Raw genomic sequence first — 18,644 nt, 5'->3', positions numbered from 1 at the left:
TAACACCCACTTAAACCCACACATCTTCAGATGCTCCTTGTTAAACGTCCATTTGGAAGGAATCTTCGCACTGATGCTAGTGTCAGCTTAATTTTCTCAAAGGCCAACTACTTCTCTCTTTTTTTTTATTTTTTTATTTTTCCCCAAAATGGACCTTAAATGAGTTAGATTCTGAAAATCTGTGTTTAGGCCAGTCGCAGAAACAATGCAGACAGCCCATTAGAAGTCAGTAGGCGGCATATTCATTTGAGGAGGCCACAGCGAATACTAAGGGTGTTTAAATGCCAATTTCAAATATGTAGATGCGGTGTGTGTGTTGCCTGTACACGCGAGGCGTGCACGGTTTGTTGTTATTATGTATTCATAGACTATACCTATCATTATACAAACAAAACAAAGCAGCTTAGGCCAAGGGGGATGGAGAGCCCAGTACCAGATGCATAGCATATTTAGCCCCAGACGCTAACGAAGACAGATGACTTCTCCCAGTTGGAGCCCACATTGCGAGTCAGGGGACAGTGAAAAAGGGCAACATCATCACACAGACACACGAGCGCATCAGTCCGTGATGAATGGTGAAAAACCTAAACATAGTGCATACTTAATGGCTATCAAGCCAAGCTTTTTAACAATGCTAGGATGCTCCCATGTTGTGTTTAGAAGTCCTACAAGGATTAAACTGGGAGTGGTCCCATGCTCTCAAAGGGGCTCAGTGCCACTAAGGCTAAACATGTAATGTAAAAAGCTGTCCATGAGGCTTTATAGAGGGGTTGGTTTACTCCTCTAAAACATGTCGGTGGAGAGTCTCAGTTATTCAGGTCTTTGTAGTCCTAAGAGCTCGCATAAGGGCAACTGGATTTATTTTTCTTGGTTCTTAAAGATGTTTCATCCCTCATCCTAAAGGCTTTGAGTAAAATGGCTTCATCTTCTGTTGGATTAGGAGTTTAAAAGATGTGGACTGTCACCAAACTGGGATCAATAGATGGGAGTTGATGCATTGTGAATCCAAGGATGTGTTCAGGTTAATAGTTTGGTTTTTCTGATCTAAACAAAAGCAGAATTTTGGTCTTGGTTCACTTTACCATCCTGGTTTGCCAAGTCGCTAACTGGTAAATAAAGTCCCAGATAAGGTCACACATGCTGATTAGATATTTTTTCTACTAAATATTTTGCTGATGTAACTTCCAAACCAATTCTCTTTGTGGAACATAGGCTTTTAGTTCACTGTATACTAGGGCTGCCCCAAACGATTATTATTTAATAGTCGACTAATCACGATTATTATTATTTTTTTCGATTAGTCGATTAATGGAATCATACGTATATTGAATATAAAACATACAGCTTATCGCACCCGGATGCAGCTGCTCTTATATAACCGTCATTATCTTTCAGCTTGGAGTGTTTAAGGTATATGCTAACTAAAAAAAAAAAGACAATTGATATCATAGTTCATTAACCCTTTGATGAAATATGCAGCTTGTTGCAACAAACAATTATTTAACTGTGTAGCAAACACACAAAATAAATACTTGAGTTTTTTTAGTTTTTTTTTTAGGTTTTTCTTTCCTTCATTTGTCTCTGGTATCAAACATAGCTGCATTTAAATCACATGAGGTAGGCACCTGAAACTAAGGAATTATTCACAAAAGGTTTTGGCCTCACTGACTCAAATATAACACCAACATGTTCAGTATGGACTCAGTCGGGACATTTGCATGCTGAGGTGTGGATGTATCTAGCTTTGTAACAAAGCCGTCCATTGAAGATGAACGTACATTTTTAGCACTGAAACATAATGTTAGAAAACATTAGCGTTCCTATTCAAACACACTATGTTATAACGTTACAGAAAACACATGAAATATGTGTGCTAAGGCTAATTAATTATTGCTAATGTTAACGTTTACACTATCAATGGCCGTGTTTCCCAGATTCGGTAAGAAACTCTAAGAGCTGGGAAACGCGGCCAATATGAGTAAGTAGCAAGTTAACTCTCTGTTTATGCTAATTTTAGCAGCTAACTAGCCAGTTAGCTTACCAAGATGACGGTCTCTCTTCACAATCAGCCACAACAACATGCTTCCTTTTCAGGTGCTCGTGCTTCGTCGTTGTGCTGCTGTGGAAGGCAAATTCTGCTTTACAGATATTGCATTGCACACATTTGTCTTTAGTTTTCTTAAAATGCTCCGTTTTGAGCTCTGTTGCCGGGTAGCCATGATACCAGAGCCCGTCTGGTTTAACTTCCTGTGACGTCACAGCTGACCCCCGGTTACCACTACTGCGCATGTGTGTCAAGGACAGAAAGCCAGGCGCAGCAGTGGAAGGTGCCGCAGCAGCTTTCAGAGAAAAACAAAGTGTGAAACAAAAGAAAAACCAACGAATCAACTATTAAATTAGTCGTCAACGATTTTAATAGTCGACATCATCGTGACTAGTCGATTTATCGTGGCAGCCCTACTGTATACAGAGTTAGTTTTAATCAAACTAAACCAGTCAGGTGTGCACACACCTTCATTTTTTAGGGATTGACTCAAGTAAATCACTTTCTTTTTTTGTGTTTCAACCAACATGGCAAAGGTGTCCTAAAAAAAAGTGGTGTACTCTCTTCTTAAATGAAAATGTTTGGAATTTTTCAATATATTTCACCTGTTTTTCTCTAGTAATTAGCTATGAAACGTAGAACATGGTTCAGATTAAGAAAATCGCTTATGAAAACCTCACTGTAACAGAGTTGGTCAGGACATATTTGACTTTTCTAAGCTTGTAAAATACATCTGCAGGCGATGGCACTGAAATCAGGTTAAATCATTCATTTATTTAGTAACATCTGTCTGAGCCATTTCTTTTTAAATCTACTTCTTCTCTCAAATGTCAAACTGTTTCTTCTCGGGTGGGAGGTGGGATGATGCCACATCTGCTTGGAACTTTAATTTCTCATGACATTTGATATTACAGAGGCAAATGGAGTTTCGAACAGAACAATGATGGCTGCTTATCGTATAAATGTGTCGGTTTCAGGGTCCAGGTACCAGCTGCTGGTTTTCTGAAGTACTGAGATGGAATAGAGCCTTTATGAACTGCATTACTGCTGTGTTCGCGTCATGTGGGAGGAAGGGTAATGATAGAAATGTCCTGTATTTGAAGCTTGAGAGGCATCACATCATCTGACAACTGATGAATGCAGCTGCCAGTCTTTGTATAACGTTGCTGTCATCATATTCCTGTTAACTCAGCTTTCTTAATTGGTAAAACGGAGATACACAAAAATTAGCTCAGGTGTTTTAAATATCCTCATAATTGCTTGCAGACAAATTGTTTACCTAAAGTACAAGAAATGGCATACTAACAGCTGACTATACTTGTTACATTTTATTCCAAAATATTAATTAAACAGCTCAGTTTCTGACCAGAACGTCTCACCGGGAGGCTCTGACTCTGGCAACAAGAATTCCTCAATCATTCTCGGTTCCACCGTGTGAGGCTGACATCCATTGTCTCGGATAGTCCCGATTATCAGAAGCGGTTTTTCAACGCAGTGTGCAGGATGCGGTGTTATGGCATCCCTGACTGCTTTTGTCCTTACGGGAGATCGTGGTAGTTGCTGGATTGGATCTGTCAGAACTCTGAGGCTACAAATGGCAATGCGAGTTCAGCAGGTTTTCCTACCTTTAATAAAACAGCCCAAAAACATCTGGTTATCATCTCATAGCCACAGATGAACTTCAACCAGTCGGATTGGATCCACACTGAACCTGCCAGTGACTTTGAGCCGCCTTTGTTGATTGTCATCACAAAAATCTGCCATATAGTGTAGGATTCTGATTGGTCTGAGCTTCAGTGTTTTGGCAACAAATCAATAGATTGGAGACTGGCAGGATGGATTCTTTTGTTTTTGATGATGAATGAAGTTAAAATTCAGAGCTTTCAGGGGAAAAAAATCAGCCTTACCTCTTGAGCTATAGAAACACACACACACACACACACGCACACACACACACACACACACACACACAAAAATGGATATTTATCACACATTGCATGTTTTCCTAATATAATGCAGCCCTACTCATTTTGCCTGCCTGCTATTCGACTTTAATGCTCATTAAACAGGATATTCCTCTGCCACGAGTTGAAAGTGGCACTTTGTGGTCCTTTTCCTGCTTTTGTAAGTCAAAATGGCTGCTGAAGAAAAGGCCTAATTGCTTCTACTATGGAGTTGTAGCTTCTTGCTTGTTGTTTCGTGAAAAGCACACATGAAGCTAACTTTGGGTGATGATGGTTCAGTTCCTGTATGTATCGTAGTAGTCTTTGTTGTTTGTTCTTTAAAAAGAAAGGGCTTTTTGGCATAATTTTAGGCTCCTTTATGATTTTAATAGTGTGAAAATATCCTCTGATAATCATCCCAATTAACTGGAAGTGGGGGAATGCTGTAGAGCTGGTGTCACTATGGTCTTAGTGGATGGAGGAAACATTTGGTTATTGTTCAGTCTGTGGCATTGTGGGGCCCCCTGACACCTACCTTTGCAGATGTTTGGTTAAATGGCTGTGACACATGGAGGGCTGCTTGTAGACAGGATGGTTTAAAGAGAAAATGGGAAGGCCTGATGACAGAGACAACATAGGAGTTTGTGCAGCTGTTTTACCGTGATGGATCTATTATCCAGCCATTACAAGATAAATGATCGATCTCTCCCATCTCCCCCCCCCCCCCCCTGCACCTTCTGCAAAATTGAAATGAGAACAGAAAGGAAGAGCAGGGGGTGGGGTGGTTACTATGATTAGGGGCTAGGTGAGATGCCCATTAATTTAAGAGAAAAAAGAGGGAAGAAGAGGAGAGCAGGGAGAAGCGAGTGAAGGGAGGATCGGCCGACCCCACACTGGGCCATCAATCAAAAAGGCGAACGTTGTCTCTGACGTGATGACCCAGCACTCTCTGCCTCTCTGGCACCTTAATTAGGATTCATAGCAAAATAGATGCAAGGAAACGTTTTGGGCCCTTCATAATTTTATAGGAAATTTATTGTTATTAGAAGAACCATTTGCTTAGTGTGATTTTTCCATTACCAGCTTGTCACACAGGGTAGATAATATGGTCGAGGTGGAGGAGGAGGGATAGGTGGGGTATGAACTCCATAGATTGGGGTGTCAGTTTTGTTGATGGTGCATGTAGTTTACCTTGGAGCTGTGTCTAATGGGGGAAGTTGGTAAAGAATGCACAAAGCCTTGTAGCAACGGAGCTGCCTGTAACAGCCTAAGAGATGCGAAAGACCTTGGGAGAATGCCAGGTGAGAATGACGCCAACAGAAGAATACAGACGCAACGAGATAGAAAAGTCACTTGGGGTTCAGCGGCTTTTGCAGATTCTACATTAGTTTGCTGCTCCTTGCGTTTGGTAAACCGCTTGAGTTCCAACAACCCACCAGTAGGTGCCGCTCGATGCTCATCACATTTACAGCCAAGATAAATAAAGATTATATTGTGGACTTTTAAGATGTATCTCTGACTGAGGTCGTATGAAATTGAAGCTAGAAGAGCTGGATTAACACGCCCAGGTAGTGCATTTGGGGGTGATCTTGTTTGTGAACCCTCAGTTCGACGGGTATAGGCGCTCTGCGCATGCTCCACAGCTCCTCTCCTGGGTTTTCACCCGGAAATAACCGAAGGCGCTGGTACACTACAGAAAAATAAGCCAGTGCACAGAGCTGCAAAGCTGTCCGATTCACTGCTCGATATGATAAAAATCTGCAGCCAGTTGTTTTGGTGTTCGTAATGGGTCACCTGGAAGAAGCCCAATACTAACAAGCTGAAAGGGTTGTGGCGTTGGACAGACTTTGGTCAGGAACTCAGTTCCTCTCCCAAGCTTTTCTGTAAGGCGATAAGGACAGTAGTGTTATAAAATGTCCCCCGTACTGAGTGTTTTGCTGCTATAATCACTATGAAAATGGAATGTCAATGGCAAAAACTTCAACAGAGGGCAAATTTAACAACAAGGTGATACAAATTGTTCTACATATGACATGAAAGCATTAAAACGGAGAGAGAAGGGTGCAGTAAAAATGATTAATTCACTTTGAGTCACCTAATTAATTAAATGCAGCGATAAACAGGAATGTCTTAAAGTTACCTGCAGCTAACTGCGAGTTTGTTCCACATATACGGTCCATAAAAAAACAGTTTCTCCGTGTTTAGTTCTAACTCTGCGGACAGAAAGCAAACCCTTTCCAGACAACCTGGCATGTCTCGAATCTTCATAATGTACCAAAAAATCTGATACGGTCCCAAACGATTGAAAGGTTTATAGACCAACAGCAGCATCTTAAAATCAACTCTTTGACAGACGGTGTAGAGACCTCAGATGGAGGGATATGATCCACTTTTCTGGTCTTAGTGAGAACTCGAGCAGCGGCGATCTGATCCATCTTTTAGGCAGACCAGTAAATACACTGTTACAGCAATCGAGTCTGCTGAAGATAAATGCATGGAGCAGCTTTTCTAAATCACTGTGAGACATTAAACCTTTAATCCCCGAAGTATTCTCCAGGTGTTTGTTGGCCGACTTCATAGCTGAAAATTCAGCTCTGATTCTCTTATCGACGTCCAGATTTCTGACTTTGTCTGTATTTTTTATCATGATAAAACTTTATTATAAGCTCCACTTTATTTGTTTGAGATGAGAAGGACAGGATTGGAATAAAAGTCTAAAACTCAGTCATTTTTCTGTAGTTGTGTTCTTTCAAGAGCATCGATTTCCCTTGAATTGTCAGTAGTGATAATAGATATAGTTTATACTTAATAGCCCTGAAAATGTAATTGTGTTATTGCAATTACATTTCCATTCCTCACAGTCTGATGTCTTTCAAGCATGTAAACACATTATCCCAAACACAAGAGAATAATACAGTTTGATTTGAACGTGTGGGCGATGTCCGAAGTAGATGTTTGAAAGATTGAAGGCAAAAGGGAAATGGCTTTGAATGGGTGATGCAATCTCTAATTTACATATTTAGGGAACATTTGCACAATATAAATTCCAATGGCTGTGATTCTGTTTCTCTTTCAAAGTTATTTAAATGATAAATGAAGGAAGTACAGAGAATCTATTGGAAGTTTCAGAAGAGCGGGATGCTGGGAATTGACCTTCCAGATGGAAAACAACTCCGCCTGTCTGTAAATGAATTTGTAAGATATGTCGTCTGATAAAGTGTTTCTAAGTTTGCTTCATCGTGTAGTTCTCCTATTCAGAGCTCCCAGCAGGTCCTTGCTTCGGCGTATATTGAATAATTAAGTGTATTACCATGAAATGCAGTTGCTTGACATGTTTTAGAGTGCCTTTCAGAAAATATGATCCTCATCATCACAGTTTTAAGTTACAGAGTTCTCAGGGAATCTTCAGACGACAGCATCTCATTCACACACACACACACACACACACACACACACACACACACACACACACACACACACGCACACGCACACACGCAAAATCAATGCAGGCTCATGACAGAGCTGATGGATAAATGCTCTGGATTCCCACAGAGCCACCAGGGGCCAGAAGGCTTTAATTGGGAAGTCTAGATTCTCCTCCCTTTCTCTTCTTCCTCACTTCCGCCTGCCTGTGATTTTGTTGTTTGCATATTGATACACTTCTGTGTCACTCATTCTGTCAGTCAGCGAGTCAACAGGCAGTTTGGTGGTGTTGGTGGGGGGGGGGGGGGCAGGCAGCAGCCAAATGGGTTTTCCTTCTACCAGTAAAACATGGTTGGTAATTGTCTCTCTTAGCTGTTGCTTCATCAATGGACCATTTCCACCTGAGAGAAATTATCTTAGCGATGGGTTTGTTTCACCTACAGGGCTGTAAAAAAGTTACAATTTTCAGCAAAGGTATTTTCTTTCCAATTATCTACTAACTACTTTGAGGACTGAATGTGCCTATTGTAATCGGAGCTGTAAATTTGCATTGTGTTTACTGAAATTGCAACGATAGCACAAGTTGTAACAAGGGTCATGTCGGTTAACCAGTGTTTTATTTCTCTAGAGTCTGTGTGCTACGGCTTGTTTTGGAGATGAAGGATTTGCTCAATTTGTCTCGAAAATTGCCACAAATTCTCACAACTTCCATCAACTCATTGGTTAGCAGTGGAAAGAAGTGAATTAAAGTAGGAAAAAGGAGGATTTTCTCATTTGTCTCCCTGAAATCGTCTCTGCAGCTGGTGGCCGGCAGTGTTGTGATGGCCTTCGAGGACGTGTGCCCAGATCGTATTGACCTGATCCACAAGAACTACAGGAAGCTGTGTAACCTGCTGGTGGATGTGGAGGAGTGGGGCCAGGTGGTCATCATCTCCATGCTGACGCGCTACGCCAGGACGCAGTTCACCAGTCCGTGGAAGGAGGTGAGGCGCTCAGTGGCAGAAGAGATTTTCTTTTCTTTTTTTAAACCTTGAGATAATTTCGGTTTTAATCAGGTTGCAGTAAAGCTGGTACCAGCTAACCAGTTAGATGTGCTGAATGTCAAACTGTCCGAATCAGCACCATCACTCTAAGAATCATGCTTTATGAGTTTATTTTTTATCTCTCAAAGGATAATCCATTGATCTTTATGTTGATCCAAGTTATTTTGTATTATTTTTAGATGCACCACTAAATATTAAAAAAAATGTTGATGAACTTTAGGGTATATGGAATGGTTTCAAGTTGATTTATGGGTTTTGACAACATCAGAGGATGAGAAATATTGGTTTTGTGAGCGTCATCAGGGGCATTTTTGGTCTAAGTAGGTCAACTCCTGAAAAGACTTCATGTTCAGCCACTTGGCCGTCAGGCGTTTTCTACACAGCTTTGCTTCATACACCAGTCATGTGTATAAGTGGGTGCACACGTGGGATGTTGCTGACAAGTGGAGATTCTTGCCAAGTGATGTAAAGCACTTTGCAACACAAGTGGGAACAATCAAGGCCAGTAACAGTCCAAACTAAAAGCTCAAAAGTCGGCTAAACAGCCAACTGTTAATCCGCTGATCGTTATTTTCCCGACAATAACGGGAAAGTCCCCCAAAATGTTTCTTCAATATATGCCCACAGATTGCTGTTGCATCATCACATACAGGATCATTTTCTTTGGATTAAAGGAATCACATTAAGCTGGTTTAAGTCACATTTATCGGATAGATTCATCCTGCCTTTGAGTCATATGTGTAACTGTGAGACAAACAAAATTGATACGATCTCTTCTTTTTGTTCCAGTCGTTGCTCACTATGTCCTGCTGTCCTCTACGAGTCCAGTATTTGCTCTTCTTTAATGATTGCTAAAGCTGCGTTGCCACTTGTTTTGGGCCACAGTAGAAGAAGCAAAATGCTCCCTGATATTAGGTCTGTTGGCGTTGAATTTTAGATCTAGAAATATGTAAATTATAAAGCAAATGAGAAAAGAGAAAGAATTTGGACTGTTTGACTTTGCTTTTTTGATTTTTAAATAGCTTTTTTATGTATTTCCGCCTTGGAGATCCATAATAGATCTATATGATTCAACAGAGCGAGTGATTCTTGAGGTTTTCCTTCAACATCAGCTAAAGGTCAAACTCCACCTGGTCTCTTTTATGGGCATTTTCGGTTCACAGCAATCCAACAAAAAATACTTTGTGTCAGGAGGACATTTGTACACTGTGTGAAACATTTCAGTGCATAGTGTAACGTTTTGTGTTTCAGGATGCCGTGTTTGACGAGAACAACGACAAGACGTTCTATGACTCTGACTCTGAGGAGAAAAGAGACCAGACGGAGGCAAAGCCCTACGTCATGGATCCAGATCACAGGCTGCTGCTGAGGAACACCAAACCTCTGCTGCAGAGCAGGAACACTGCTGTGAGTTGGCAGATGCTTAAATACAGACGTGCACATCTGGAATGATCCGATGGGAATTCATTCTTAAAGTATGGGGAAGCGTAGTGCGATGAAACAATAAGTGAAAGATGGTGAACCTGCTGGGATGTTCTCATTACATGTAGAAGCATCACTCAGAGGGGAAGTTCAAAGTGTTAAAAGTCATCTCTCCTCGTTTTTCTTCTTGCACACTCATTCACTTCTGCCAGCTGGATGAAAGAAGGACGTAATCTGCTGTTGTCCAAAGTACAAACCAGGGCGGAAGTGCCTTAAAACTGTAAAGCACTGATGGTGGCAGGGTACTGACTGCAAAACATCTCTGGCTCAGTGCGACTCTGCGATTCTGTTATCTTATGAAACATGAACTCAGTACCTTTTCCCACAAGTCGTGTCGTTAGTTGGGTTCATGCTGGCGTTTTCTGCTGGCTATTGTGGATCTGTACAAATATATCGCATTAATTTAAACAGAAAAAACGTCATCGGGGAGCCTCATCAGCCATTTTCAGAGAGAATTCACATTCCCACTGTGAAGTGCATGTGTGAACGGCATCTACGGAAAAACCTGGATCAAATGATCCGCACATTTTCCAGAAAATCTCCAGTGTTCATGTACAGAAAACACTTGATGTGTATGTGAGAGCGGCTCGGTACAATAAAACAATATTCTACCATTTTCAGTGAGAGCAATTTGAATCATGAAATCATTTTCTTCTGGACCAGTCCCTGTCTATGTGCTGTTTTTAACATGTTGAGGTGTAAACCGTTTAAACAGTGAGGTGTGCGAGCGCGGCCACATCAGCTAACACGGCCCTGTGTGGACAGACGCACACCTCCCAGTAATAATGCATCACAGGATGCATTTTCTTACTTAAATACAGCATACACACAAGAATAACAGCCTTAGTGCACCCCCTCAGACTGAAAAAAGAAATCACAGTGAGTGCAGATCTCCATCATCCAGGAGTCTCAAGGCCTGCGTCGCTGTGTAGCAGCGGGAGGAAAAATGCTCCCAAATGAAAGTGTTGATTAAAATGTGACATGCTGTGTCTTTACTCGCGACAGCACAGTGACATCCTCCATCTTCATAGATGCCTGAACCCTTTCATTCTGCCTGCAACGATGGACACACGTCCTCCTGCTATTTAAAGCTCCGCTGAAAAATTACCTTTACAGGGGAGTCATGAGTAGAGCCCGAAAAATGCCTTTTATTTCGGCAGCGTCGGCGGCTCACGCACCGATGTTTGTGCAGTCGAGCTTCTGAAAGTTACAGTTTTGAATAGGGTAAAATCATGGGGAAAGTAAGATGTTTTGATTCATTTGAAACGTGTGTGTTTGATATGTTTTTAGGTTGTGATGTCTGTTGCTCAGCTTTACTGGCATCTTGCCCCTAAACATGAAGTCAGCATTGTCACCAAGTCACTCGTTCGACTGCTGAGAAGCCACAGGTATAAGAATACTGCATATTCCCCTTTCCTTGCTCCTTCCTTCCCCCAGTTACAGTGTATCTGTTTATGTCCACGTCTGATTGTTGCTTTCCTGCATTTTTTTACCCAGAGAGGTGCAATACATTGTGCTGCAGAACATCGCCACTATGTCCATTCAGAGGAAGGTAAGGCTGATCGCCGACGGCACAACAGCAGGGGCCTCTTGTGTTTTTTGCAGCCTCTCTTTTAACCCGAGTTGTCTCCTAACAGGGGATGTTTGAGCCGTACATGAAGAGCTTCTACGTGAGATCCACAGATGCCACACACATAAAAACACTGAAGGTAACTGTTATATTTGGCAACACTGACCATATATTTAGTGACACATATGTATCACTATCAACACGGCACAAGCAGTCACATTAAGTGACAGACGTGCACATTGGCAGTTGGTTAATTTGGCTTCTGATCAGCTGTTTGAAGGTTTTTTCTCAGCATCTGAGCCCAATGAACAAGAGAAAACTGCTTCAGTGTTTTTGCGCAGCAGCTGAAGCCTCTGCTCTCCATTTCAGAATATTTTCAGCCGCTCCTATCCGCCTCTTCTTTCTTTAATGCACTGCTGCATGTTTGTTGGTTTGGTAAAAATATTTATGGCAAAACGAAATGTCCTGGCGCAGATGGGGACTTTTTGAGAGCTTTTTTGTGCTTTTTTGTGAAGTTGGTAACAACTAAGTTGTTGTTTTTGAACAATTAAGCTCTTCGCGGGATGTCTTCTGCTTTTGGTTGATAAAGGATGGCTGAAACTCGAGCACTTATTGGCCTTCCAAAAGTGTATTTGCACGTTTGAAACTGGCTTTTACCCACTCCTGTGTAGCTGTGCTGCCACATATTTACATGGGCTGAAATAGCATATTTCTGAACCTCATTTGCCCAGGCCTTCTTCACCCTTACTTGAGCCTAAATCACATAACTGTGTTAAATGATTACCCCTCTGGATTTTTACAGTTGGAGATCCTGACTAATCTGGCCAACGAGGCCAACATCTCCACCATTCTGCGGGAATTTCAGGTTTGTTTGTTGTTGCTTAATGACTATTAGTTTAAAGTTATCACACTTTGTTTTGAGATTTTCTTCTTGTTTCAGACTTATGTGAAGAGTCAGGACAAGGCATTTGCAGCTGCTACCATTCAGGCCATTGGCCGATGTGCCACTAATATCTCGGAGGTGACGGACACCTGCCTCAACGGTCTGGTGTTGTTGCTTTCCAACAGAGACGGTAAAATGCTGTAAATGAGACCAGAATAACTCGGTTCCACCTTCTGTTCCGTGCTTAGAAAAGCGTAACGCTTCAGTTTTGTGAGGACTTGCTTTTTTTGTCTCTACAGAGACTGTTGTGGCTGAGAGTGTGGTGGTCATCAAGAAGCTCCTTCAGACTCAGCCCACGCAGCACAGCGAGATCATCAAACACATGGCCAAGCTCTTCGACAACATCACTGTATGTGTCATCATTCATTGAGTCGTACCGTTGAGCCTTTCGTTTTTGAGTGCTGTAAAAAAAGATTCGGACAATAAATCCTCTTTTTTTTGTTTCTTTTCAACTAATATCACAGGTGCCGATGGCGCGGGCCAGCATCTTGTGGCTGATGGGAGAGTACTGTGAGAGGGTGCCAAAGATTGCACCTGATGTGCTCCGGAAAATGGCAAAGACTTTCACTGCAGAAGAGGACATCGTCAAGCTCCAGACCGTGAACCTCGCAGCCAAACTCTACCTGACCAACTCTAAGCAGGTACACAAACTACTTTGCAAGGTTAATATGAGCAAAATATTATGACGTCCTTTTTCAAACATCTTCGTCTTGGAGTAACTAAACACTTCTGCTTCTCTGAGCTTAATACCCAGAGCTGTGAAAGAGACATCTTTAATGTAATGGTGCGTCTCTTAGTGCAGCTTGGCATCCCCAGACCCATTCCATTAGATGGGGAGATATTGGCCTTTGAGCTGGGTTTATGAGCCCAGACGCTGCCCTCTCAAACGAGCACATTATTGCACCTCTTACTCCTCATAATGTGTTGGAAAGAAAAGAGGAGGCGAGTGGGGGAGACGCGGACAGTGTGGTAAAGATAATGGTGATAATGCTGTCTAAATAATATATGTTCGTGCAAGTGCTCTTTATGCCTGAGTTGGGAAAGGAGAGTTTTTAAAAAACATATCCAGGTTAGAACAAGGAACAATCCTGTTGGAAAAATAAAAGGTGGGGAAGGAGGTGTGCAGACAGGCTGCTGTAATGGCAGTCACGATGTCATTCTGGATATTCATTCTAACCCTTGATTAACATAAGTATCATGTCTGTTCATTAAGTTTGGAGCTTTTTAGCTAATCTAAGCCTAATGGCAGGGTGCAGGGCAAATTACAAGCATGCCTCAAAAATCAGCCCCTCTAAGCAAAGATCCAGTATTATAGACTGTTAGATTGCCACAACCTTAGTGAGGGTATAGGAGGTCCAGGTTCTGTATAAGCACTGTTAGAGAATCAAAGCACAGAAAACTCCCAGTCACAGAAAAACTTCAGGATAATACAAGCATCTTACCTTTATTTATTTGTACACTTTTCAAAACTTATGCCACAAAGTGTCTCACAAAGCAATGAAATCACATGAAATATAAACGGGGGTCGAAGGCAAATACGAAAATGATGAAAATAAAAGCGAGCAAACAAAACAATGCTTAAATACAGAAAATTAGAATGAAATTAAGTTTTTTAAAAAGCCAATGAAATGGAGTAGATTCTGCTAGGCTCATGCGTTTGCTTTTTTAACTGTGATCTGTAGCCTGCCTCAGAGCTGCAACTGATGAAATGAAAACACGTGCGAGTCTCCAGCAACTCCAGATGAAAGGAAACTGCAGATAGTTTTGTTGTAAAGAAAAATGCTGAGCTGCCAGTTGCACATATGTCCGATCCCAGCTCTGAAAGCTCCAACTTAGACCTTACAGCAGCGGCAGAGGTAATCGTTAAACCATCCATCTTCCCTGTCCTTGGTAAGATTTCAGTATGCTTGGCTGAACATTGGAAAAGGCATCGGATTCAGAGCCAGAGCCAACTTCAAATGAAAAGACCAAAATTTCTTTCTTTCTTTCAGACGAGTTTGTCCACTTTCCATGACTTGGTAGGTAGAAATAAATCTAGTGTAATGAACTGCAGCTACCGCAAAGAATGCAGTTACAGTGTTTTTGTTGATTGAGTTTTGACAGAGATTCTCAAAGATACACATGGTCTGTTGTTACAGTTGTCTGACCAACAAAGTGCCCTACCTCCCTGCAGTAGTTCAGTGTCAGGCAGATAATAAAGTTCAACACTGCTTAAGATGCTGAAAGACTGCACATGATGACCACTCCCAATGCTGGGAAAGTAAGATTCTGAGAAATTAAGTCATCTAGCAAAGAAAAGGTGCTCCAACAGCGAGGTGAGGAGCACCTTTTTCTGTCCATTAAGGCGCAAATAAAATGTTTTTGTGTTGCTATGGTTACAGCTCCCTCAGAAAATGTAAAGCCTCCTCAAACAAGGCATTTACACGAGACATTTTTTAATGGTCGTGGTGGAAAGAATATGAATTAAATGGATTTAGACTAGGCAAAATTTGGATAAAAATCTGTGAATTTTGGTTTTATGAAGCGCTGTGAACGTCAGCACTTTTCAACTTTTCTTTTAAAATAACTCAATTTAGGAAATTGAGTTTGTGCTGTGATGCAAATAAAAACATTTACCGGTACCTTTATTCCTGTTTACAATCATTTTCATATCTAGCTTTGAGTAAAAGAGGCGACCTTAACATTTTAACCTTTAACCTTTAAAATGCCTCATTGTGGTGCTACAGGCCTAAATGTTGTGGCGCTGCACCTTAAAGAGAATATGTGCATCATTGCAACCAAAGCAGAATGTTAATCTGGAGCCCTGCACATTATTAAACGTTTAATGATCCATAAATTGGGGCTTTTAAAACAACAACGTTCATTTTTTGATCAACTAAAGCTGAGAAACTAAATCCACTGTACGATGGCTGCACATAGCTAGTTAGCATGACAGCACACAGATAAATGATATATGCAGGTCACCAAAGCTGTTTTTCATCCTCACTGTTGCATCTGCATTCACACACATGCTGTTGGCTAAAAAGGTGCTTTGATCAACTTTATATGTTCACAGCAGAGTGTAGATCATTTACCGAACTGTTAGCTTCCCTGCAGTTAGCAGATAGTCCCTCACCTGTGTCGATGTTAATGTTCGAGCCACTCAACCTCAACTTTCACAATTTCTGTTTGGCTGCAGCTTCGGTTCCCTCTGACTCTGCCTGTTACTGCCACTGGTATGTTACGAAGTCATCCTTTCAGCAGGATCAGCGCGAAAAAGGGCAACGGCAGCTTATTTCACTGAAAGCTACAGACACCGAAATAGCTGCAAAGATATGAATAAAGTGCCCTTCATATTGTTTTCTGAGTTCCACCTCTGTTCCTTATTAAAGTGCACATTCCAGACTTTAATGTAATGTTCATCCATTTCAGTTCCACCATGTAGAAATTACAACACCTTTTTATACACAGTTCCCCTCATTTCAGGGCTCCGTAAAGTTTGGGATGAAGTAATGGAGCCAAGTATCTTCTGTGGTGAAAGATTTCCACTAGCCTGTTAAAAAGGTTTATAAAATATGTTCCATTTATTTATTTTTTTGTCTCCAGGTAGTGTTGTTAAGTGCGTTAACTTTTTCTAGCAACAAAGAAAAGAAATTCCCTCAGTATTCACCTGTTTAGTTGTTTGGTCAGTTTCACGAACATCATTCAAATCCTTCAGTTAAATGATTTGTTCATTTCTCTTCCTGTACCTCCATTCCAACAATCTGTTCCTCCAGACCAAGCTGTTGACCCAGTACATCCTGAACCTTGGCAAGTACGACCAGAACTACGACATCAGAGACCGAACACGGTTCATAAGACAGCTGATCGTTCCCAGTGAGAAAAGCGGCGCCCTCAACAAATACGCCCGACGCATCTTACTGGCCCCTAAACCAGCTCCTTTGCTCCAGTCTGCCTTCAAAGGTACGTCATACGTTTGTAAAACTGAGCTATAATCCTCATTGTGAAGCATATTAAATTCTATAAGTGGCTTTAACATTTCAGATTAATTCCATTTCCTCCCTCTGTCTGCTCTGTAAATCAAAGGAGAATAGTTGAATAGATTTTAGACAGACCTTTACTTCAAATGGAGCTGCTCCATTTCCAGTGGACTCAGACTGTGGCTTTATTATTCTTGTGTGTCTTTCTGAAGGGCAGTTAGGTTAGACCCCTTTGTCTTGGACTAATGAGATGGGTAAATCATTGAGCTAATGCTCACCTTTTTCAGACACTGAGAGGTGGGGGAAAAAAAATCTCTCATTTTCTCCCTCCCTCCTTGACAAAAGGGAGAAAACTGCCTTCTGCCACATTAAAATTCACAGGCGGTTTCCACTTACTGGATGTTTATGGAAAGCCTTAACCACCTCTGTCATTCTTAATATTCACAGGTGAAGACTTTTTTCTCCTTTTTTTTGTCATCAGAGGACTGTTTTTGGAGCATCTTCTGAGACACAGACACTGATTATCTTATTGGTCACAGAGGACAGAAAGGATGAAAACTGAGATGTGACAAATGTGCAAGATGAAGGAGATGATGCCCAGATCTCATTCTAATGAGCCCGAATTTCTGGTCTCCTCTTTAAAGGCTCAAGTTATTGCTTCTTTCTTTGCTTTCCTTTCAGATCGAGACCGTTTCCAGCTGGGCACCCTTTCACACAGTCTCAACATTAAAGCCAGTGGGTACCAGGAGCTCTCAGACTGGCCAGCTGTCGCTCCCGATCAGTCTGTGAGGAACGTGGAGGTCATTGAACCGGTAAAGAATATTATCTAGAGTTACTGTACTGAGGTGTGTGCTGAACATTCGCAGTAGGTAACTTGATTGCAAAAAGCCACAGAAACCATCGCAGTCAGATGTATTTGTTGTTAAAGGTACGCTGCAGAGCTATAAAGTGTAATTGTAGGTCTTGTCTTCGTTAGTTTTGTTCAACTGAACCAAACAACATGGGCTAGAAACAGAGGAAACACACCAGTGAGCAAAAAAAAATAAATGCCAGATTTAGTTTAAGATGGATGCAATTAAAAGATTTACTCACTAATCTACAGACGCTATATTCTCCTTAGTTACCAAGAAAAAACAGGTTTGATGTGTTTTGTGTCCTAATTAAAAATGTTTTTGTTTATGCATTTGGCAGATGCTTTTATCCAAAGCGACTTACAGGTAGGCAGATAGGATAAGGGGGTCTTGCCTAAGGACCCCTACTGGAGGTAGTACCTTTCCAGGGATTTGAACCCTGGTCTCCCACACGAAAGGTGGTAATCATACCACTATACTCCAGCCCAAAATAAGGCTGAAGTGTCACAGTGACCGAAGTATTCAGACCCTTTCTCATAAAACGTGGCTCTTGAGCCAGACACCTCCTGCTTTCTTTGTATTTTGTCTGGAAAACAGGAAACCGGTAAAGTCATTTATTGAGACATTTGCAAACATAAGTGGAAATGCAGTATAAAACTGAATTTGTTCAATTCTAATCTGCTTTAAAGTTAATATTTGGTCTGAGCACCTTTATTCTAACACAGCCTGAACCCTCTAAAACAAGCTTTCTGTCATTTCTTTAAGTAGTCTTCAGGAATAGTTCTCCAGGCTTCTTGAAGGACATCCCAAAGCTCTTCTTTGGATGTCGGCTGCCTTTTATTCCGTTCTCTGTCAGATGATCCCACACTGCTTCAGTAATGTTGAGTTCCGGGCTCTGGGGAGGATTCATCCCTCCATAAGACCTGTTGCCACTGATTTTCAGTCCACTTCTTGTGTCATTTGGCATAGCTCAGCCTTTTCTCCCTGTTTCTCTTCCATGGAGACCATTTCTGATGAGGCTTGGGCCAACAGTAGATGGAAGGACTCTGAGACGAGTCGTCTTAGATGGAAAGATAGACACTGAATAACATAAAATAATTTGAACTGAAAACCATCTAAATTCAACGATGTGGCAGTGGCTTATATTTTTAACTCTGAAAGTTAGTGTGCCAAACTTTTGGGATCTTTCTCAAGAAGATCCGAGGCTGCCTTTTCTGACCAGGGGGCTTTAGCCAAATAGCAACTAAAGGGAAGGAATACTTGTTTAAATTGATTGTTTTTGTCTGTATTTGCTTTGTGGACAATTGTGTATTGACTAACAAGGAAAACCTACCAAATTAAATCTAAGATGCACTGAGATGAATCTGAGGCTGACCTAAAACCCTT

General features: G+C 41.4%; 1 protein-coding gene across 2 annotated transcripts in view; it reads left to right on the top strand.

The window, feature by feature from the left end:
* ap3b1a (adaptor related protein complex 3 subunit beta 1a) overlaps positions 1–18,644 on the top strand; it is a 67,605-nt gene that overhangs the window by 14,263 nt on the left and 34,698 nt on the right. For both annotated transcript variants that reach the window (XM_072372489.1, XM_072372488.1), the window contains exons 7-17: positions 8,211–8,393; positions 9,705–9,860; positions 11,226–11,323; positions 11,433–11,487; positions 11,573–11,644; positions 12,308–12,370; positions 12,446–12,578; positions 12,688–12,797; positions 12,913–13,089; positions 16,204–16,390; positions 17,089–17,219. In XM_072372489.1, the coding sequence (XP_072228590.1) occupies positions 8,211–8,393; positions 9,705–9,860; positions 11,226–11,323; positions 11,433–11,487; positions 11,573–11,644; positions 12,308–12,370; positions 12,446–12,578; positions 12,688–12,797; positions 12,913–13,089; positions 16,204–16,390; positions 17,089–17,219 (1,365 nt within the window). The remainder of the gene's footprint in view (positions 1–8,210; positions 8,394–9,704; positions 9,861–11,225; positions 11,324–11,432; positions 11,488–11,572; positions 11,645–12,307; positions 12,371–12,445; positions 12,579–12,687; positions 12,798–12,912; positions 13,090–16,203; positions 16,391–17,088; positions 17,220–18,644) is intronic.

The sequence above is a fragment of the Leuresthes tenuis genome, unplaced genomic scaffold (genome assembly GCF_036924035.1).
Source record: "Leuresthes tenuis unplaced genomic scaffold, fLeuTen1.0.hap1 SCAF_19, whole genome shotgun sequence".
Classification (NCBI taxonomy): Eukaryota; Metazoa; Chordata; class Actinopteri; order Atheriniformes; family Atherinopsidae; genus Leuresthes; species Leuresthes tenuis.
The sequence above is the reverse complement of the archived record's forward strand: the minus strand, read 5'-3'. Positions and strand labels throughout refer to the sequence as shown.